The sequence below is a fragment of the Muscardinus avellanarius genome, assembly GCF_963383645.1.
Source record: "Muscardinus avellanarius genome assembly, chromosome: 3".
NCBI lineage: Eukaryota > Metazoa > Chordata > Mammalia > Rodentia > Gliridae > Muscardinus > Muscardinus avellanarius.
Window position 1 is genome coordinate 65,771,211 of NC_137788.1, and position 24,402 is coordinate 65,795,612.

Here is a 24,402-nt window from a genome sequence, read left to right on the forward strand (position 1 = left end):
TCCCTCCTCTGAGGCTACTGTTTGTCCCTCTCTCCTGTCTCACCTCCATATACAGCTCCTGCCTGGATCCATGCTCCATTTGCTGAGGTGCTATTCCTTTTTGGTAGCCATGGAGAGAATTCCTTAGAGTTCTTCACTGGAAAAATTATCATACAGGAAAGCAAGCGAGGTCTTTTGATTTCTCTTCCCTCCACAGTCAGGCTCAGATCCTGAGGACCTCTGATGTGAAAATGCCTGCTAAGGTCCAGGCACCAGTGCATGTATTTACAGTGTGGAGATTTCAGGTCCAAGATCAGACTGTTTCACTAGACTCCTGTTCAACACACACTGTGGACACTGCTTGCTCTTAACCGCCTTCTGAACCTTTCTTTCTTCTCTCAAAGACAATTTTATTTTCCTCTGTACTTATTGTGCATTGACTTTGGCATATATCAGCACTAACCATTCTTGACATCGTGGCCTGTTCTCTAGAAAACCCTCCTACAACGTTTCAACAGGAACTACCCCCTAGAAATGGTATCAGATAGCATCTGCCATTGGAGACAGCACCATTGCCATTTCCCAAGATATCTTTATGGGAAACAGCTGGCTCTTGCCTGAGCCATCTGACAGATAAACAGCATTATCAAAACATAAGCAGCCTGCTTCTTTCTTGGGATAAAGAAAAAAATAAGACACCAGCAAGTAAACAGAAAATATGATCTTTTCTTTCCACTTGTTTTTTTCATATTTAATCAAACCACTTTCTAAAGAGTAAGTTTTCTAGCAAAAATTGGACGCAGGTTACTACATCAGTCAATCAAACCATTCATTTATAAAAATATCATTGTAAATATAACTCAAGCCTTAAAATGAAGAGAAAAGAACTACTAGCAGCCCATTCTGTTGACATCAGTACAAATGGTGCATGCAGCTGGTGTATAAAACGTGATTTATGTGTAAGGTGTTAAAAGCAAGTATTTAGCATCAAGGCCATCATCCCCCAGTAACCAAAACAAGAAAACCGAAGAAATAAAAGAATGAAAATATTTTCTAATTATGTTGAAGTCACTTCTAATAACCCTTTACTGAAAGTAAAATCCCATCAGAGTAATACCAAATATTAGTGATAAACTGGGAGTGGTGGCACATACCTTTAACCCCAGGACTTGGGAGTCTGAGACAAAAAGGTTGTAAGTTTGAGGCCAGCCTCAGCAAGTTAGTGAGACTTTGTTTCAAAAATTTAAAAAATGAAATAGGGCTGGGGGTGTGGTTAAGGGATAGAACACCCTTGGGTTCAATCCAGTACAAAAAAAGTTAGTGATATTATAAGAATATTAATGAAAAATATGTTAACTGACAATTGTAAACTTATTTTATCAACAGAGAAAAAGACACCTCTTTAAAGTTGATGACATCAGTCATCATCTTCTCTCTCACCAGATCGTAATCACTGTGAAGCCAAAGGCAAAGTCAATTTTATCATTGTGTTCTTAAAACCATGTCGTTACTAACACTAAAAAAAATGAGTGAAACTTCTGGGAAGATGGCGACTGAGAAAAGCGGGGCTTAAGAGCCCCGCTAACAACCAATCTCCATTACCACAAAATCAGCGCCTTTCATAGCCAGAAAACACCATCACCAGAGAAACAAAAAAATCACCAGGCTCCAGAGAGAAAGCGAACTGAGAACAGAGCTCAGAGCCACAGAGGAGATACACCAGCCTCACCCCCGAGGACGCGGAAGCAGCGCCATACTGCCGGTGGCAGCGGCAATTTCACCGGACAGCTACAGCAAGCCGAGGTGAGCCGCTGCGGAACAGCCAGGTGGGATTTCTCGCCGCAGGTAAAATCTAAAGCTCCCAGTGGCTGAGCTCAGCACACGCTGCAGGGATTCAGAGTGGAAATCAAAACCAAGAAGAAATACGCCAGCCTCACGGCTGAGGGCATAGCAGCGGCGCCATATTGCCACCGGCGGCAGAGGCAGAGAATTCACCGAGTCCAGTACAGCTACATCTGCGTACTCAAGAACAGTGAGTCAAATTGCGGGCCACAGAGGAGAAATCCCAGTACTGTACTCCCTAGGACTTGACCCAGTGGGGGAGTGGTGGTGGCAGAGATATCACACCATAAGAGAACATGCAACCTGGCACCGCCCACAGTCTAAAGCAGCCTCTATCAACTCTCTGGGTCGGAGACTCTGTGATACAACCCAGTAAAGGAGTAGTGGGGTCTGAGATACTACTGACTCAAGATCCAGAACACCTTAAGTGAAGTCATAGTGACCCAAGGGAAGAACCCAGAGAAGGCACAAACTTCCTAAATCATGGGAAAGAGGAATAATACTAGAGCAATGAACGCCCACAACCCCACAACATCAGAACCCGATAAAACAGAAAATCATAGATTTCTAGAAGATCAAATCAGGAAAATAACTGTAGAAATAATAGAGGTGCTTCGAAAAGAACTCAGAGAGAGTCAAAAAGAGATAAAGGATGCAATTAATGAAGTAAAGGCCTCAATTCAAAGCACAAACAACCGATTAGACCACGTGGAGAACAGAATCTCACTTTTAGAAGATGATCATTCCAAAAATGAACGCATAGTTTCTAATCTAGAAAAAAATATCCGACAGCAGGAATCTGATATTGAAGAAATATGGGCCCATTTTAAGAGAGCTAACCTAAGAATAATTGGAATAGAGGAGGGAAAAGAAAGTGAAACCAAAGGGATCAACAATCTCTTCAAGGAAGTAATAGCAGAAAATTTTCCAAACATAGAGCAAGAGGTTGATACACAGGTCCAGGAAACTTATAGAACTCCCTTTAGACAGGATGGGAGAAGAGGGTCCCCACGCCACATAATTGTCAAAATGACCAGTGTGGAAGCCAAGCCGAGAATCTTAAAGGCAACAAAAACAAAGGGCCAAGTGACATTCAGAGGCAAGCCAATTAGAATCACTCCAGACTTCCCAAACCAAGTCATGAGAGCCAGAAGGGCTTGGAGTAACATATTCCAAACTCTGAAAGAAAACAACTTCCAGCCAAAAATTTCCTACCCAGCAAAACTTTCTATCAAATTAAATGGAGAAATAAGAAGCTTCCATGACAAACAGAAACTGAAGGAATTTATGTCTTCAAAACCAGCACTAGAGAAAATACTCAAAGAGATTAACTACAAAGAAGAAATAGGTAACACACACCAGAACCAGAGAAACAAGAGTTTCCATCCAACAGACAACTAAGATTGGTTATCTGTGGAGATTCATTACTTATGTTAGTCTTTTACCTATCTCTAAATTGTATTGTTTGCCTTTATTGTTAATTTTTAGGATTTCTAGTTGGAATATTAATATACCTTCAGATAAAGCATTTGGAAATATTTTATCCCATTCTATTAGTAACTGTTAACTCTGTTTACATTGTCTTTGGATATACAATATATTTTTTTATTTTTTTAGGGAGTTTGTATACTCCTCTGTTGCCTGTGCCATTGAAATCATATCCAAGAAATCACTGCCAATTTCAATGTTGTGAGGTTTTATGACCCAGATTTTCTCCTAAAAGTTTATAGTCTTAAGATTTATATTTAGGTCTTTTATCTATTTTGAGTTAATATTTGTATATGGGATTAGGTAAGGGTCCAATTTTATTCTTTTCCATGTAATTATTATTTTTCAACAATATTTAGTTAAAAGATTATTATTTCCACCACCAAATGTTCGTGGAAACCTTATCAAAAATAACTTGACAATATAGGGAAAAGTTTAGCTCTAGGCTTGTATTTAACTTCAATGGTTTATATATCTGCCTTTAGAACAGTACTACACTGTTTCAATTATTGTAGCTTTATATGGTTTGAAATCAAAATATATATCTTCTAGCTTTGTTCTTTTTCAAGATCATTGTGGGTATCTAGAGTCCATATTCCATATTAGGATAGATTTTTTTTCTGAAAAATAAATATATAAATATATGATAGTTTCACCAAAAAAATAGAAAAAAATATTCTCTGGTAAGAAAGAAAGTAAAAAGAAATATTGAAATGTTATCTTTAAGTCATCAAAAGCTTGGTATCAGACAAATGAAACTGTTATGTGAGATTATCATTTTTAAGTTTGGATAAATTGCTATAATACTAGATGTCAACCACTAAGCCAAGCATGGGAGGGAGGTATGGGGAGAGAATGGGGTGGGGATCGGGTGGGGGCTGACTGGGCGATGTGTGCATGTATGTCTACAAAAGTTTGTATCCCACTATGATGTATGAATACAGTGCACCAATAAAAAATTTAAAAAAATAAAAAAAGAGTGAATATGAATATTGACCACTTAGTAAACTCTTTGATGACATTACCAGCTCATTTTTCATTCATTAACAAGTAGATTCTTTGCTAGGCTTCTGTCAAAATAAAAATGCATAACCTTTATCAAGGAAGACAGACCAAAAATTAAGCTGACTGTGACAAAATGTTCAATACTCCAGGAGATATTTGAGCTGAACACAGATGAGAGAATGGCTAACTCTTCTCAGGGGAATCAAAAGTCTTTTCAGACAAGGATCCATTTAGCTGGGTCTTGCAGAATAAGAGGCCAAAGAAGTGATGAAGTATAGAAAGAATCTTTAATAAGTAAATTCAAGAAAAAATATTTTTTAAGTGTAAAGGTAAAAAATGTCTATGTTGACTTTGGGAGCTTTTGCTTTACCATTTAGAATCATACAAATTATTCTTCCTTAATCAAAATTATTTTTCTGCTTATACTTTTGGCATTGAAGACAAAGCTGTGGACAGATCATTCCACTTAGCTACATTTTCATGTGATGATTACTTTCCCCCAAATCTGGAAATTGTGAGTTGTAATAACAGTCAAGCTTGACATTTATGTCCCTTTGCTTATTTTGTTTCTACAACATTGTTTTCCACATTATGAAATGTAAATGCCATTTCGTGTCCAGATATCATTTATTTATCCTGAACGAATAATAACCACACAAAGCAACAAAATCAAGGTTCTTTAAAACAAACCATCAAGACAGCATTTATACCAGATAAATGGGAAAGAAGAAATTTAAAGGTACACTTGGTAGAATCAGCTGTATCAGACCATGAAAATGTTGATCTTGTCCATTTATATCGGTGTATCCAAGAGTTCTCTTAGAGATAAACAAAACATTAAAATGTCTTAATGAATAACACAATTCTCTTTGGAGAAAAAAAAAAAGAATAGCCATGTCTTGTGTTAATAGTAGTTCTGCTATGTTAGTTGAGATATTAGCATGAATATTTAATAGTTTGTTCAAAGGCAACAAAAAAAAAGAACTAGTTACATAACTCCTTGTATTTGTTAAAAATCATAAGATCGTACATTTAAAAGGATGATTTTTTTTGTATGTCTACTTAAAAAGAAATTTTCAAGAAATAAAAAGAAGAGAAAAGAAAGGGTGGAGGAAAAGAAAATAGACTCTTTGTTTTATCATTTGGAAAAAATTAAAGTTTAGGTCCTTCCCTCAACGATGTTCTGGACTCCTTCCCAAAAGGCAAACACTTGGTACATTTTAGTAGAAAATTTAAAATCGATCACCCACACAGCTAGGCCAAGGATGAAGAGCAGAAAACTAGGGATTTGACAAGATGGAAAGGGATCCAAGACAGGAAATTGACTTGGTCAGACGTGTGGAAAATCAAGGCAACCCACAAGGCCATTAATGACGGTCCCCTTGCCTCTGCTCTTCACCCTCCGCCCTGCTCTCTCCAGCTGGGAGGATTTATTTCAGAGGAGCCCTGCCAGCGCCTTCCAAGGGAAACATGGCCAGAGCACGTTTCACTGAGCAATGCTAGGAAGGATCCACAGGTGGCACCCTGGATGCTCTTCCTCAAAATGGAGAGAGGGAGCAGCCACAGCAGTGCCCCTGATCCTACCCTGAGGAAACTGGGCTCCATGAACAGAAACATGAGCTCCAAAGCCACAAAGAGAAAATCCAGCTAGGAAGGCTTTTCTCTTCAAAACAATAGAATCTGCATCTCTTCCTATCTCCCGTTACTGAAGCATGTTGAAAAGCAAAGTGTAGCAAGAAGATGGCTATTAGAAATGACCTAAGGATAATGGGACTGAAATGTGTTTAAAACGATATGTAAATGGACCACCTCATTGGATAGCAGCCAGTGTTAGATCAAAACTGACAAGGATTAGCAAAAGAGGATACAGACTAATGCATGACCATAAAATACCCCAAGCCCAGCAGGTCTGTTAGCTAACAGACTGTGCAGAGCTAGAAATGATTCTTGCAGAAGGTTTTATACTTTGATATGGAAAGGAGAAAAATATGTATAACCAATCTTTCATTAAGAAAATAAAAATAGCTGGGAGTGGTGGTGAATGCTTGTAGTTCCTGCGCTTGGGAGGCAGAGACAGGAGGATCACGCAGGCTTAAGAGACCCTGTTTTTAAATAAAAATATAAAAAATAGGTTTGGAAGTGTAGCCCAGAGATAGAATGGTTTCCAGGAACCCTCGTACTACCAAAAAAAAAAAAAAGAAAGAAAGAAAGAAAAAAAGAGAGAAAGAAAGAAAGAAAGAAAGAAAGAAAGAAAGAAAAAGAAAAGAAAAGAAAAATAAAGTTTCTGCTTGACTACTAAGTTTCTGCTTGACTACTTAAGAGTTATATATATATATATATATATATAATCTTTCTTCTTTTCTTCTTTCTTTCTTTCTTTCTTTCTTTCTTTCTTTTTCTTTCTTCCTTCTTTCATTTTTGTCTAATGTGCTTCTCCAAATGCCTTTCAGGCACGTGTTACCGAATACTCCCTGCTATTTCCTCCATCTCTGTATGTGAAGGTACATTATCATCTTTCTTATCTCATAAGCCCTACATCCTTCCTCTTGGGAGATTCCTGAGAATAACTCCACTATTCTCCTGGTCCCCAGGTCAAAGTCTCAGATGCCTTAGAAGTTTCTGGTGTGTTGCTTCTCCACTGCTTTTCTCTGCCATCTTTGAGCAGGTGTCTATGTTTAAGGCTCTTCTCAGCTCTCCATCAATCAGTGCATTTTACATTTTAATGTGCACTCAACCACCTGAGCATACTGTTAAAATGCAGATTCTGGTTTGTAGGTCTGAGTTTATATTATAAAACAAGACCGGGTGATGCCAAAGCTGCTGGTCTACTGCCGCGTTTCGAAGAGCTTGCAAGGCACGTAGTCTTCCAATGAGCTCCTCAAAGTCCAGATATTTTTCATTTTAATCCAATTTCAGGTTAACATTTCTAAAGTTTGCTCCTGTTTTTTCTGTTAAAAAATCATGGCTTGCATAGCCCAATAGTAAACAAAACATCTTTACAATATGACTCCAAATTATATTTCTGCACTAATTTTCACAATCCCCAGCCTATACTTAATCGGAACTATGTAACTAGCCTATGTTTAATCTAACTAGTAGCTTTCACAATACACTTCCTGCTTTTCATCTTTGTGTCTTGCTTGGGCTTGGTTCTTTGCTTGAAATGCCATGTTTTCCCTTTTACTCCTGTTACTCAAAACCTTATTATAACTCTGTAAAGACATGACATAAATAACACCAAGTCCACAAAACATTCTTATTTTTCTGGTGATTCTTCCCTTTAAATGCTCCTGGTGCTTTCTTTGCTTTAGAATGATTTACATTATGCTCTGTGTTTTATGTAATGGTCACCTTTGCCATCAGACTGAAGGTTCCTTAGGGGCTGCTTCAAAGCAGGAAAGAACGATTTAAATGAATGAACAGATGTACCCCTTTACTAATTATCAAACTCATACAAGGCTACAAGTATGGAACAGATTTAAAAAGGCGTAGACAGTGTACTATAACGTTGAACCATTAGCCATTATCAAGGATGTCTAGGACTTTGGGGGCATGCCTCCACTTCTTATCCATTTGCTCACTATTTACTGAGCGCTGCTCCTGTGTGTGATCCCTTGCTAAGGCCACATGCCGAAGGTCCTCACCATCTCTTAGGGAGATGGTGACAGGTGAGGCTGAGGGCCTCCATCATAAATCCCCTGGGCTCCTGCCTGAGCAGAGGCCTGGACTCGGGGAGGCGAGAGTCTGTTCTATTACACACGTATGTTCTGGGAGCTTATGGCCCTAAGGATAGGATACTTATTAAACAAACACCAAGAGGATTTGTGCTTTCAATGTAATTCCCAGGCTCTGCATTTGAATCCCTTCCTTTCTAATGTTTATAGCCAACACCTGTGCTTTCATCGTGTGCTCTGGTATCTCTGAGGCCGACATACTTTATGGTGCCTTAAAGGAAACAGAGACTTAAGCCCTCCCTCCAACACCACCACTAATAAGTGACTCTTCTAAAAATTACCATCTTTAGACACATCTGCCCCCCTATGGGAGGAGGAAGATTCTTGACCTCTAGGATCAAAAAGTATCATGGAGTCCGCATTGCTAAAAAGCTTAGCTATGGGATTGCCACACTTTTCGTTTTATAATTTGAGAATCTGAGAATTTCTGAGCTTGTAGATTACCTAGTTCATTCCCTCATGTTTTCCTCAATGAGGAAAGTAAAACATGTGGCCACAGAGAACGAGGCCTCAAATTTCAGTCTTTTAAGTGGCAAGTGGAAGAAATAAGCAATATCTACCCATCTACAGTTCTAATACATGTCTCTATTTGCACACATATATTAATCCATTTATATCTACATCCATATTAATCTTTTTGCTTATCTCTTCTCAGCAATGTGTCCAGTACTGTGTATTATAAGCCTTAGATGCCTTATAACATTTCACAATATTATGCAAATTATAAGAGGCAGTTATTATCCCAACTTCATAGAGGGAAAGCTAGAGACACAGAGAGGTGGAGTCATTAGTACAGGAGTGCGTGGCAAGTGTGTGGGTCCTGCTCCAGTCCCTGAGCCCTTTCTGAATGGAAGACAGCAGCAAGGGCCCTGCCAGCTGGTGTGCTCAGAGGGAGAAAGAGACCAGTTCTTGTCCTAGACAAAGGATAAAGATATCCTTCTTCCATGTTTTGGGTTACTCACTCTATTCTCGTCTCAGCATCTTATTGCTGGGCTTCCTGGGTCCTCCTGCCCCAGGCTCACACTCTTCCTCTGAGATGGTATCCATGTCTGGAGCTCTCACCTCCTGCTTCAGGCTCTTGCTGCACTACTTCAGGTCTCACCCTATCAACTCAAATATTAACAATTTTCTGCCCCAACAGTGCACAAAAGCAGTGATCAACACATGGGACTCACCTGGCTGTTCCTCTCCACCTCTTTAGTGGATTTTTTTTTCTCCCTGATATCTTTTTTGTTTTGTTTTGTTTTGTTGGTGGTACTGGGGTTTCTGGAAGCCCTTCTACCTCCAGGCTACACTCCCAGACCTATTTTTATATTTTTATTTGGAAACAGGGTCTCTTAAGCAGCATGGCTGTCTTCGAAGCTGCGCGATCCTCCCATCTCCGCCTCCCAAGCGCGGGGATTACAAACGTGCGCCACCACGCCTGGCTTCCTGATATCTTTAATAGCTTTATTTCTTCAATATTCAATAGCTACCTGCAATATCCTTACAAAGACTACTCAAGTCCTTCATGAAGTCGTTCCTTATCTCACAATTCACTTATTAAAATAACATTCAATGAGCACCTACTGTATGCAGGTGTAGAGAAGAGGACGGTCTGGGGTGTAGTGGGGGCTATAAATAAGCAATCAAGCACTTGTAGTGACTGCTATAAAGAAAAAAAAAATCAATGGGCAGAAACAGAATATGCTTTTAAATCTTCCTCAATGTCTTAAATCCAGAAAATGTTTAGTAACGATAGAGATTTTTTTCCTCTCTTCATATCTACAGGAGGACCTGGTGTCAGGCTATCAGCCTGTGTTTGCGTCTGGATCCAGTGGGTACCACTGTCAGGACCGTGGGGACTTCACTTTAATTGGAACATCTTGGGTCTGATACTCAAATGGTCATTCTCAGGGGGAAGAGTTCATGGGATGGTTCTGTGTGATGTTGGCATAACCTCTATCAAGCAGCTGCTGGGTGGTACTGGTAGGAATAGCAGTTTCCTGGAGCTTGAATGAGATACACATGGTACTCTTTTATGTGAATTCAGCTAAAAGCTGGCTAGGGAACAAATGACAGCCAAATTGTTTGCACTGGCACAATAGTGAATCTTCCTTTTGAAGATTGAGTCAGTAGAGTTCTTTCTTTCAATATCACCACACTGTAAACCAAATAAGTGGGTTTAGTGGTTTGACATATGTAGCAGAGCAGAAAGGGGCACATTTTAGACCAGCTTGTGTGTGCGCGTGCATATGTGCACACGCGCATGTGTATAGCAGTACTGGGAATCAAACCCAGAGTCCCCACAGGCTAGACAAGTGCTATCCCCGTTGACCAACACCCAGCCATCTGTTCTTAATACTGAAACATTTTGGTACCTGTATAAGCTTCTTGTTAAGAGATACTGTGTTTCTGAAATAGCAGTAGGTGAGAGTTATTCATGTATTCTACCATATGCTGGTCACATATACCATACTCCGTTCTAACACTTGTTAGCACATCTTGTACATGCACCGACACATGCACATCAGGCTTAGTGCTCTGAGGCAATCAAGGCCCATCAAGGGTCCTTCGTTCATGTGGTTTACTTTCAACTTGTAAGATTCATTAAGAACCATTTAAGAGTGACTATTTCACAATGCTCATACTTGTTAAAACCAGGTCAAAAGCAATTTCTATACCCAAGAATAATATATGCGAAAACAAAGATGCAAAAATTATATGAGAAACAAACCAAAATTATTATTCTTTTTTTGGTGGTATTGGGGTTCCTGGAAACCCTTCTACCTCCGGGCTACACTCCCAGAAACAGGGTCTCTTAAGCCAGAGAGGCTGGCTTCGAACCTGCGCGATCCTCCTGTCTCTGCCACCCAAGCGCGGGGATTAACAAGCATGCACCACCATGCCCGGCCCAAAATTATTTTTTTTAAAAGAAGTTTCTAAGCTGGGCGTGGTGGCGCACGCTTGTAATCCCCATGCTTGGGAGGCAGAGACAGGAGGATAGCGCTGGTTCGAAGCCAGCCGTGCTGGCTTAAGAGACCCTGTTTCAAAAAATATAAAATAGGACTGGGAGTGTAACCCAGAGATAGAAGGGCTTCCAGGAACCCCAGTACCACCAAAAAAAAAGTTTCTAATAGGAGCAAAATTTGAATAACTTTTTTAAAAGGTTAAACTTTATGGAGTGATTTAATTTTAAAATAATAAATTAGAAAAGTACAAAAACATGATCTGTTAACATTTGATATATATTTTTATATCAGAGTTTTTATTTATATTTGCTTTTTGTGGCACTGGGAACTGAACTTAGGGGTGTTCTACCATTGAGCTACCCTCTAACCCTTTTTATTTTTTATTTTTAAACAGGTCTCACTAAGTTATCATGAGTTAGTAAGTTCTGGCTTTGAGTCTGTGATCCTCCTGTCTCAGCATTGCAAGTACTGAGATTACAGAAATACAGACCACACTTGGCCTGGTTCTTTATGTTAACCTCTACTTTTTGTATAAGCTGGGAAATATAATTTGTACTCAGATATTATTTCTATCACATAAGCACTAAGATTAGCATTCTAAAAATACCCTGTTGCTCCCAGAAAATTATATAAAAAAGAACATAATTGTACGTTTGCAAAGCCTCTTACTTTGCCCTTTTGACTTGATTTGATAATTAAATAACTGAATTTGACTCCATTAGACCTCACCTTTCAAAACCACAGTGGTACTCAGGTATTGTCTTAGAGATGGCAAAAATTGTCCATTCATTTGCATGGTGATTTGAAATAAACAGTTTATTTAAATGGCATGCATTAAGTGATTTTTATCTTTTTCTTTATTTCTCATTTATGGCCACCAAAAACTAATAAAGGACCTATTAAAATAAAAAAGAGTATAGCTTTTAAGGAGAGTCCCTTATTTGTTGATTTTACTTAAGATTGGTAAGACCATCTTGCTTGTCCTCAGGAAAACATGAGCCTCACCTATGGAGCCTGAAGTGGTTTATCCTCAAGATAGAATTGAAACCTGAAGTTCGTTAGGGGCTTCCTGCCTAGCAACCCACTGCAGGAAATCAGAATGTAGGAAGTGTTTCCACTGACCTCCACAAGCTCACGGAGCAAAGTCTGTAGAGAAAAAGAGAAAAACCACCAACAGACATATAAAGTGCAAATTTAAGGCCTGAGTTTTGAAGGCTACAATCATCCAGTTATGCAACATTAAATTTAAATGTTATTCAGGTTTCAGCATTACTTAGAGATCAAGTAAAGGTTAGGGGTTTGTAGAAATGCTGTTCAAGTTGCCAGCTTCACAATCCTGGCTTAACCTGTTATGTCCCATGTTTCATTAGTGGAAAATCTAAACAACTTACCTTGAGCAACAGTATACCATTTAGGGTGATTTTGAAATAAATATTTTTAAAGTTCTAGTTGTACAAAAGTATTAGGTCAACAATTAATAATAAAATTTATTAATATTATTAATGACGGCAGGCATGGAGATACATGCCTATAATCCCAGTATTTGGAAGGCTGAGACAAAAGGATCTTTCACAAGTACAAGGCCAGCCTCAGCAACTTAACAAGACCATATTTTAAATTAAAAAAAAAAAAGACAGGCTGTTTTGGAGGTAGAATGCCCCTGGTTCAATCCCAAGTACCCAAACAATAATAATAATAATAATAATAATAATAATAATAATACGCATTATATAAGTTGCTTTGGATTATGACTTCTAATCTATTTTAGTGTACTTGTGTCAATTTCATAGAAAAATCCACAGAATTGAAAACGAGGACTTAATGGTTAATGCCAGAATTTAAAACAAAAAAGATTGGTCACAGTGGTCAGGAGAGCTGAAATCTCAGTGACATTCCTCTTGGCTACTTAAAAAAGGTGTGTCATTAGTGAACCGAGAATACTTATGTTAATGAAATCTCATGTGGGACTGGCATGAAGTTCTGAAGGAGGCAAGAGTCATCCACATCATTCTGCCTAGGATCAGATGATGGTGGGAAGACACTGTCACTCTGGGATAGGAAGGGAGGTGTAAAGTCAAATCATCAAAGGTTCTGGAGGTTCTCAGCCAAGAGACCATCAGCATGAATGGCCTAATGGTCATCATCTCTACAGACAGGCCCTCAACTGTGGGTACAGTCTACAAGCTCCGTGTCATCTTCCCAGTGCACTAGGAGGAGGAAATAATCTTCGCATTCCAGCTAAGAAAACCTCTGGGCATTAAACACCTTGTCCACGGCCCCATATCCATAGGATGACTTTAGAATAGAGGCTCAGCGGGTCTGGTTCTAAGGCCCCTGACAATAGCTGCTGTTCCTTGCCACCAGGCTCTGTCACTTGTGCCCTTGCCAATGCCTCAGAGTTGTTAAGAACTCACACTGAAGACCTGTCACTCCATAGCACAACCCAAGCTGCTGGGTGAGCCACTTTCACTCTTTCTTTCCCTCTCTCACTTCTATTTCCTTCTGAAAAACTTTAATTTTTAAAAATTTCTCATAGGCAGGAGAAAATAAAGGGACAACACTGGAGTGACGAAAATGAGAAAATCTAAAGTAGAACCCACTTGGTGTGGAGAGGAAAAAAAGAACACAGCAGCTCATCATGAGAGCAAAACTTTGGCTAATGTTCAAGAGCTCTGAAAAAAAAACGAGGCAGACTTTTTCTGTTAACTCCTTAATCATCAGTCACATTAGAACATTATTCTTTCTGGCTTATTTTGGGGGGAGGATTAAATACATCTTTGTAAGTAGTTTTATTTTAACACAGTCTATAGTCTGCTTCATGTTATTTACCAGAAGCCTTAAAAATATTCTTGTATAATTACTGGTTTCTAATGTGCTTAGTTTCTTTTCAATGGATTCACGATTTCCATTCAGAAGACACCCCACTTCCTGTAACATTACACTCTTGGATCCCACTAGAGACTTCTTTATGTGTCCTTAGGTTTTTATCTTCTCTATTTGGATACTAATATTTTACCTTCATTTTGTCTTTTCTATGCAAATAGTCATGTATCAGAGCACATTTACCTGGATAGGAGACTGTAGTGATCCCAAAGTTATTCTATCAAGTCTAGACTCCATGCTAGTGCTTCTGCAGAATGCAAACACCTTTTTCCTTTGACAAAACTCTCCTGCCCTTGTTAACACCCCGTACTTTTCAATAGTAAAAGGTCAGAAGGTGAAAATGAACCATGTGTTTGAGCCAGAGGTAGAAGGGCACGTTTTTCTGTATTCACAATTCTCACTTGCTTAAATTAATCTTATTTATGTAGTAGATATACAAGAGAAAAGGCTAATAAGTGAAATTTTAAAAAGCCAGTGACTTCAAATAATGAAGTCTAATTGATTGTTTTTAATGTTTCATCCTACAGGTAACATTCTACCAGCATAGAACTCATTACAGAAGATCTTGCCAGATTCTATAGTGTTTTGACTACCTTTTATTTCAAGCAATAGGAAAGTTGTAAACAAGAGGGGGAAATGGTTTAGTTTGGCCTGATGAGGGTCCTAAGAGGGTTCCTGACATTAACATCATCCTGATGCCCAAGCCTTGGATAAGGAGGTATCACCCAATATTCATTAATGAATGGATTCACGTTTGTTTAAATGGAGTTGGCTTTGTTTTTGAGGCATGACAGGTTCTCTAACGACCAGAAGTAAATCAGCTAGATCCTGAGATCCCAATTAGCCCCAAGAGAAAAAAAAATATGGTATATAAGAAATATGGTATATGAGTAATTTATTCCAGCTATGTATATATTAGATATAGTTTCCTTTACTAAACCCAGATAAATAGAATCAAATTGTAAGCTGGGCATGGTGGTGTAAGCCTATAATCCTAGTACTTGGGAGGTTGAGACAGGAGGATCACAGATGGAGGCCAGCCTCAGAAACTTAGACTCTCAGCAACTTGGAAAGATCCTGTTTCAAAATAAAAATTACAATAGGGCTAGGAAGTAGAGCTCAGAGGTAGAACAACCCTTGTTTCAATTTTCAGTACCAAAAAATAAGCAAATAAATAGATATAAGGCAAAAAGTTGTTGATTTCAATGGAGCATGCATCAGCTATACTGATATTTCTTTTCATTAATGACTTATTGAATTGCACTCTTACTATCCTATATTTCAAAAGCACACACATTCGCAAACATCTAGGGATATTATTTTCAAGAAACTGGAAAAAATATTAAGATATCATTTCATACACCATGGTCTGCAATAGTGATTTTAGTTTAGTTTTGTCCCCATATCTTATGCCAAGAAAGACTGATTTATAAAGCATGTTCCTCAATCCAGAACCAGATAATACTGGAGATAATTACTATGCCTGGTCAGAATTTAAGAGCAATTTCCTGAGGCACCACTTGTAAAAGTGAAAGAACATACATTGGAATGAGTGCTGGTCAGCTATTTAATAAATGGAAAATAAGGAATTGATGCACACAGCCCATTTTAATATTAGTTTAAATAATACTCACATTACCCCTGATGATTCTATAGAACTCTTCATGCTGTGATTTTTTACTATATGGCTACACAAACTCTCTCTCTCTTTTTGTGTAGGGGGGCTGTACTAGAGATTGAAGCCAGGAGTGTTCTATCACTAAGCTACATTTCCAGCTCTCTAAAAATGTCTTTAAATTTTGAGGCAGAATCTGGCTCAGCTGGTGATCCCCCTGCCTCAGTTTTCCAAGTTACTCACAAACTCTGTTTAAGCATTTTAGGCATAAAGAAAAACCAAATCAACCATAGTCCCATGTCATGTAACTTATTTGCAAATACCAGTGCTTCATCAACTAAGAGCTAAAAGTTGTTAAGAACTAAAGCACAATTTTCATCTCTTCTGGAAACCAAGCTATATTTCAAAAAAGAAAATTCATTGCCTATATTAACAAACATCTAATTACAACATTTTAAAAGAACTCTGAAAATGTCAACATTGTTTTATGTTACCTTTGAAAGAAACCCATTAAATTTCAAAATAAACTTATTTTGAAGATTTAACATTTAATTCAATTCATAATTCAAATGATTTTAGCTTCAGATAGACCAGCAATGTATTTATTAATAAGTATATTTACTTAAAGTGATTGTGAGCTATTGTTAGATTTTTTTTTAGGTTTCCTAAAACTACACCTGCCTTAAAATTTTTCTTCTATGAATGTTGTCAAAATTAAATGAAGTGAATGGACCTTTGGCTAATTAAAACATTAATTAATTTAACCCATTGCTTGGATTTTTTTTTTTTTTTTTTTTGGTGGTACTGGGGGTGGAACCCAGAGGCTTTCTACCTCTGGGGTATACTCCCATACCTTTTTTAAAATATTTTATTTGGAAACAGGGTCTCACCCAGTTGCTGAGAGCCTCACTAAGCAGCTGAGGCTGGCTTCGAACCCGTGTGATCCTCCTGTCTCAGCCTCCCAAGCGCGGGGATTACAAGCATGCACCACCACGGCTGGCTTTGCTTGGAATTTTTTTTTTTTCCTGGTGGTACTGGGGTTCCTGGAAGCCCTTCTACCTCCGGGCTACACTCCCAGACCTATTTTTTACATTATTTTTATTTGGAAACAGGGTCTCCTAAGCCAGCTCACGCGGCTGGCTTCGAACCTGCGCGATCCTCCTGTCTCTGCCTCCCAGGCGCGGGGATTACAAGCGTGCGGCACCACGCCCGGCTTTGCTTGGATTTTTTAAAAATACATTTTTTATTCATTTAGCTTGATTTGTATAAGTTTTCAGTTTCGGTTATATGATTTAACAATGCATAGAGAAAAAGGAAAAATTTTAAACTAAATTTAGATGTTTAAAAAATGTAAACAAAAGATAATGTTATAGTATGACAAGGTTTAGAAGCAAAGGCTTTTATTTTTCTAGATTAAAGAAATAAGATCAGTCATTTTATCTAAATCTTTATTAGGAGACCAAACATATTTAAAACAATGAGTAACAATAGATTTCATTAAATATTCAACATTTTTAGTTATCAAAGCTACTTCGACAATATATTCCTAATATTTCTGCACAGCAGAAGCACACTGATTTTAGCAGCCTGTCATGAGCACATGTGAGTTTATTTTTTGGCGTAAAAGTATCTAAAGTCACATTTAAATAAATGCGATAATAAATAAGCAGATAGTAACTTATTACTGACTGATTTTCAAATCTATCACCAATTATCATTATTTGACTGTCATATGCTTAGGGTGAATGCTTTAATGAACTGTTGCAGTAACACTGAGCAACAAATCGAATTTTCTTTAAAGTTAGCAGCACTAGTAAAACTATTTATAACCAAATTAGAAATTGTTCCTGTTTATATTGACACAATAAACAAATAACATATTATAAGTAAACTGATTGTTTACAGCAAAGGTTAGAAAAATGAAATGATATATACAGAACAGGCTTTGCTGAGAATAAGCAATCATTTGTAATGGAGCTATTGACTTCATGTTTTCTGGGAACACCCTGTTAGGGCTAAGGTTTCCCTTTGTAATTTCGAGAAGTTTCCCTTTTCAATATTTGTAAAACACTAAGAAATGCAGTCTTAATCTATTGTATTTTCAAAGATCTACTATAGAAAAGATTACATTTTAAACTTCTCTTTTAGTAAAAAACAAAGAACCCCAACAAGCATCTTCTGGGCTTCTTTTCCCCCCTCCCTTGCGTATAGTACACATTCATAAATGTTTACTAGGTGCAAAGGAATTTGTTTATACTGCACAACATACTCTCTAACAGTGAGAATATCAAACACAAAAGAATGACCAGTAGTTTCCATTCAGTGAGTAAGAGGAAAACAAATGCAAGAAGACTTGTTTTAATCACTAAACATCGCAAGTTTTACTTTTATTTTTAAACAATGTTTGTAAACTTGCCCACAAAAGTTGGGTAATATTAGACAGCCAGTAAGGCACTTTGTCAGGAGGACCAAGTAGTAAAGGCTGGATGATTGGCAATTTGTTTAACAGGAAACATTCTATACTAAAGACAGCAAAGACTGGAGTTGAGTGGTCCTTTTACTGGTTTATTGTCAAACACAAGTGGAAAACGCCTTAGCAATGTCTGTTTCACTTTGTTTACCAATTTTCCCTGCAGAAGAAGACTTTGAGTTGTCATCTTAAAAATATATTAGGAGCTATCAATTTAAATGATGAGTCCCTTTTCAATCTAATATCTAAAAGAATATGAACATATCCAGTAGTATTTTCAAAACATCCAAGCCACTCTATTTAAAAATGAATTACAAAAGAAAAGATCTTAGTATAAAAATGTTCCGTGTTATTAATAATTCCCTTGCAATTTCTGATGGCTTCACATATTACAGTATAAGCTTTGGTATAGAACATGCAATGCAAGCCAGCAAGGTCATGAATAGTGTCGCCAAACACAAAGCACTTCTGGAACAAGCGTTGAGCAGACAGCAGATGAGGAGACGGAAACGCTTCGCTGTAGGATGACCCTTTGCTCGCCTGCTGTTTCTTAGTCTGCATTTTGCTCCATCAAAATCTTCATTAGAGACTGACTCATGAAATAGGGTCTTGCTGAAGAACCTTCGTTTCTTTCTAAATCTTCCACTAGGAGGGAGAATGGCATAGAGTAAATTATGAAAGCAAAATCGTAAGAGAAGTAACATCGCCATCTGCTGCACAGTCGCTTCACAGCAATTCAAAACATCACATTGTAAAAACAACATTGTCTGGCATCAACGTTATTGTAAACATAGGTATGAGAAAACAATCAGCCCTTGTTAGTCTATCTCACTCTATGTACAAGGTCAAATCCTGCCAATATTGCATGTCTCTTAGTTGCACGATTGAGGAAATAAAAACTTATACCTTCTTTTTCTGTTTGCTTTCTATATTATCATATTCGCTCAAAGTTGCTTTCCTTTTGCCACCACTTAGGTAACACAGCTTTGAAAGGTAATATTTGTAAAGTTTTAGCACACATTGTTTAAAACCATTAAATTACAAGTTTTGAGAAATATTGCTCTTTTTTCACAGTTACTCATTTAATTGCTTTGTAAGAAAATGACTCCTAAATTTGTTCTAAAAACAATGCTCATTTTTTGTGCATTTCATTTACACAAAGAAGTAATAAGTGGAGAATATTTTTTTCTGGCTAGGAATAAGCCCATAATATAGTTAAACAGGCAACTGGTTTCTCACATGTTGATTTACATTTTATTCAAGGGATTTTCCAGCTTTGATGTGTGTCAGGATCAACTAGAGAACTTCAGAATAGCTCACACAATGGCCAGTATCCAAACACAGTGGTGCAGAATGTCTTGAAGAGGAAAGGGCATCTATATCCATAACAAGTTCACTGATGGAGTTACTCTTTCACCTGTTCTTTTTTGTGGCCTTGCATTATTGAGAAATACAATAGTAATAAAAATCTAGAGAGATAAGCAATCACTTTCCCTGCGTTATGCTTCTAGGAGAAGAGAATGCAGAAGGCTCTATGCTGAGAGTTGAGGTCAAGCGACACTTTAGACTACCAAGAATTTCAAAAACTAAGCCAAGAAAAAGTTGGCGGTCATTATCAGGACCCAAGATTTGAAAATCTCCTCTAATTTTTGGCTTCTTATCATTAAGGTGCCATAGAGTTGGACTTTAAAATCTAGATTCCTATACTTTGCAATAATTTTTAACACAATAATACATTTTTACTCTTTTCGTGGATATATGGATCATATTCAGATCAACCTGATAGGTCAATGTGTTCTTTTCTGTCAGTACATAAATAAACCTTATGTGCAAGCTTAGTGTAAAAGCTAGAAGGATGCCAAGTGATTTCATGGCCTCTGTGGAGGTCAGGTACACTTTCACTCTGTTTGCTAGAGCACACACATTTGCACACAGAGATGGATAGGAAGGTGTGTGCATGTCTGAGTCATGTTTTGTTCTGCCATGCAAGACATGGGTGTGGCTTGCCAGAAACCAGCTCCTTGTTCTGCCAGCAGCAGTGGAGTATGGCAATGTCATCCCTCCTAGGCCCTGGCAAGGGAGATTTCCTAACCAGAAGTACAACCCTTGAGGTACCTAATGGAGGGCCAATAGTCCATTTCCTTCGGGTAAATTCTGAAATGTCTTACTTTTCTCTTTCCTCACTGAAAGTTGAGCTAAACTTAAACCTTTTGTAGAACAAAGCTCCATGATCCCTTTAATATACAAACACAGGTATGCTCATGAAAAGAAATATCACTCTTCTGAAACAAATCCATACTGATCTTCTGTAAAGTGGGTAGGAAACTCAGGCTAGAGACCAAAGGCATGAGTCAATGTGACAGTTTCAGTTTCGGTCAGAATATTCTCAAAGGCTCATATTATTAGAAATGATGCTCTAGAACATCAGATTCGGCTTCAATAAAAACAGAATCTCATTTAACAGACCAGATTATGAAGGTTCCACATTCCCTTTACCCAGTAAAATGCTCTATAGAAACTTTGTGACATTAACATCCAGATGTTTGTTATGGACTTGACTCACTTACCCAAATATACTACCTAGGGAACCATTGATACACATTTCATCACAGTTTAGAGAGTTGTCCACCAGCTTGAACAATATAAATATAACCATAGCACCATATTTACAAATTTAGGACCTTATGCTGGTTAACTATAAACAGTATCTTTATGGCTAATTGATTACACATGAATAGTCCTTTCAAAAATTGCCTGAATATCCTTTACAAATATACACTTACAAAAAGAAAGGCTACCAAAGTGCTGTCTGAGAACAGCACAACAAGTTATAAAAGTTAGTTAAAACACTTTTAGCAATAGGGTTTTAAAATGTTGGACATTTTGCTCTTTGCCTGGGAGCACAGTATATAAAGGATGCTACTTCACAGAGGCCACGGTCATCCAGAGCCTGACACTTCAGACGGCACCAAGGGCCGAGATTCCAAAAACAGTACAGAACTTTCACATGACTCAAAAGCAACTCACTTTTCCTTCCTTCCTTCCTTCCTTCCTTCCTTCCTCTTTCTTTCTCTCTCTCTTTTTTTTTTTTTTTTTTTTTTGCAGTACTGGGACTGGAACCCAGGGGCATTCTACCTCCGAGCTCTACCCCCAGCCCTATTTTTTTTATTCTTTATTTTGAAACAGGGTTTCATTGAGTTGCCAAGGGCCTCACTAAGTAGCTGAGGCTGTCCGCGAACCGTGATCCTCCTGTCTCAGCCTCCCAAATGCTGGGATTACAAGCGTTACTCCACCACGCCCAGCTGAAAGCAACACTTTCAAAGTACAAGTGACCTAATTTACAAACACTTCAACCTAAACGTGGTTGGCACTGTTTGGAGACTTTCTACTCTGCTTCTGGGGAACTGGTTGCTTTCTGATGAGAATCCTGTGCAGGGTAGGGGTGATGAAGTACGGTTTTTCTGCAGATCCATCATTCCTTTCGAGATCTTCACCTGTATACACAGCAGCCAGAGTAGGGCAGAAGCAGCAAGAAGCAGCGGAACAATGAGACGCAGGTTTAGACGTTGGAGATTTGAATGGGAAAATCAGAGACATCAGAATTAGAAAGTCAAATAGAGACAAATGAATGCTGTTGGGTTGCTGATGTTGGACACGGCAGGAAGCCCCGATCTCTGCCAGGAAGTGCTGGCCCTTCCCACCATCCCCTGCCTCTCCCAGTGACCTTTATTCTGATAGCTGAATGGTTAACAAAGTAGGTCATGTCCTTTCAAAATTGTTATCTTTAAGTCCTAGAACTGTTCATTTCAGACTTACAAATTGCCACATCTTTGGTGAAGAAATTGAATAAAAAGTGTGCTAATTCTGTGGTGAATGTAGAATAATAATTGAATCTGTTCAATTATTCCAATGAATAACTGAAGTTTAACGTCACTTTAATCTGTGTTTGTGGTGCCGGAAATTCAACCCAGAGGCATTCTACTTCTGAGCTCTAATTCTATTTTTTATTTTGAAGCAGGGTCTTGCTAAGTTTCTAAAGGGCCTCTCTAAGGTACTGCGGCTGTCCTTGAACCCACATTTCTCCTGTTTCCGCCTCCCCAATCCTGGGATGACAGGTGTGCACCACTATACCTGGCTCTAAAATCTTTTTTTAGCATAGTACACACACTGATGCTACAGGGGAAGAAGATGAAGCCCAGGGATGTAAAATGATATGCTGACGTGGGAGCTTTGAGGCAAGAGGCAGGATGAGGGCCAGCCTATTCCAGTTTTCACTCTACTTAACTATAAAGTTCCCTTCCCTAAATCCTAGATATGAAAGTAGATCTCAGTGTTCTCTGACTTCAGTTGTATGTGGGTTTACCTTCCTGCTTTGCTGGCTTGAGCTAGTATGAAAATGATGGCGAGCTCACCCTGATCTACCTCTAGGTGGTTGGGGGAACAGCAGAGTTATGTTGAGAAGTAAGGAGAAGATTATATGGGCTTGAGTTTCCTGCAAATACATACAATTCATGGCAGATAGTATCTGTACTCTTTGGGGAATGGTTGGATCATTGGTTTAGTACATTTTTTTAATAACAGACCTCATACTGAGCTTCCTCACATACAAAATGAAATTTAGAGGGAACATTAAAGACACTGAACATTTTTGGTTTTTTCTTTTTCTCTCTAATCCTTTTTCTTTATACTATCACATATCATAGCCTATATCAGAATTAACCTTGAAGTATTAATGGAAAGCCTGGTCTGGATCCCATTCATAATAATCTATAGCTATTATTTTTCCCCAGCAGGTTTCTTAGTGCCTTGTAATGTTAAAAAGATGCTGTGAGTTAACAAGTGAAGTGTTTACAAATGGCTGGCATTTTATAAAGCATAGATTTTCAGGCAAGAAGAATAATTGATATGAAAAAATACAAAAGTTATAAAGTATAGTTTCACACAATTAGAATTTGGATGAGAAGAATGTTTTCCAAAGTATGATGTTACCCATCTTAACAGCTGGGCAGGGAAGAAAAATACCATATGGCTTCCCTTGTTCTTTATTATCAAAGACAGAAGTCTTTGAAAGGGAATTATTTATGTCAACATGTGGTATGTTGAACAAAGCTGATATTCCTGATTCTCAAGAAGTTCATAATTCATTAATAAATATGGGTGAAAGATATTTTCTACTGCCCCAATTAAAAATGCACTGACAAATTTGAAATTGACACTGTTAACCTAGGCTTTCAAAGACTGGAAACTAGTAGGGTCTAGACATTTCCTGAGATATATTTTGAAGATTATTTTCAATTCCCAAAACAGGGATGCTCACAGAGGGATGTCCAAACACTGTCTTCATGAAGAGCTTCTGAGACGAGAGAATACACACGTGAGCATGTCAGAGCGCCACCTCTACCGTGTCTTAGGCACGGCCTTACTTCCATATATCTCCTTCTATTCCATAACCAAACTGCAGTTTGATCATGTTTCGTAAACATAGATTTTATTTAAAAACCACTGAGACACTAGGAAAAGATTAAGCATGTCTTGTTCCATTTACAGCCAGAGGAAAAGCTAACAGGTACACAAAGTTCTCTAATTTATTTCTTCATTTATTGAAAATTTAACATCTTTAAGAAGAAAAAAGTCAGATTATTTTTTAGAAAAACTTCCCTTACATATATCTCCTTATAGTAATTATCTCCTCTTTGATTCCTGTGTGAATTTGGTGCTATAGATTACTCTAAAAAATGTCTGTTTTATACAATTGTATTGCTTAGTAATGCCCTACATGAGAATATGTTTTCTCTACTTAAGGGTAATGTGCCAAAGGAGGGAAAATTCTCTCACAGTGTGTGACAGTATACCTAATAGGTTCTGTTCTTTCCCCTGCTAAATCCACCTCCTTTGGTCAGCCAAAGAGCTGTGAAGGAAAAGAATGGGTCAAGGGCCTGGCGAACACTAGATGAAGTACTAACATAAAACATCCATTTATGTATGTGAGTTGCACAAGACACCTCGGGTCACAGCATATGGGTCAGTAGTGAAAGCTCTAAAGAAGTATTACATTTTAATTCTAAGTTTATAAACTGACCCAGTCACTTCCTAGGCATACTTGTCTCAGGATCTTGTCCATGTGTCATTATGTTACACAAGTGTGAGTTGGCCTAATGTGGCTTTTAAATTTAAATTTTATTTATTCATTTTTATGGTGCCGGGAATGAATTCAGGGTATTCTACCTTAAAGCTACACTCAAAGTCCTATTTTATTTATTATTTTGAAGCAGGGTCTCCCTAAGTTGTCGAGGGCCTAAGTTGCTGAGGCTGGCTTCGAATCTGCAACCCCCATTTCTGCCTCCAAAGTACTAGGATTATAGTCATGTACCAAGTGTTTTTGAAACAATTTTTCTCTTGGCTTTATCAGAATCATTATCAATCAATCCTTAAAGA

At 38.0% G+C, this 24,402-nt stretch overlaps 1 protein-coding gene across 1 annotated transcript in view; it reads right to left on the reverse strand.

Moving 5' to 3' along the window:
- The window catches only part of SLC44A5 (solute carrier family 44 member 5), a gene marked incomplete at both ends in the record, with an annotated part of 384,719 nt that overhangs the window by 14,785 nt on the left and 345,532 nt on the right, over positions 1-24,402 (reverse strand). The window contains 3 exons of the mRNA XM_080691446.1: positions 18,361-18,612; positions 20,535-20,599; positions 21,328-21,461. Of these exons, the coding sequence (XP_080547572.1) occupies positions 18,361-18,612; positions 20,535-20,599; positions 21,328-21,461 (451 nt within the window). The remainder of the gene's footprint in view (positions 1-18,360; positions 18,613-20,534; positions 20,600-21,327; positions 21,462-24,402) is intronic.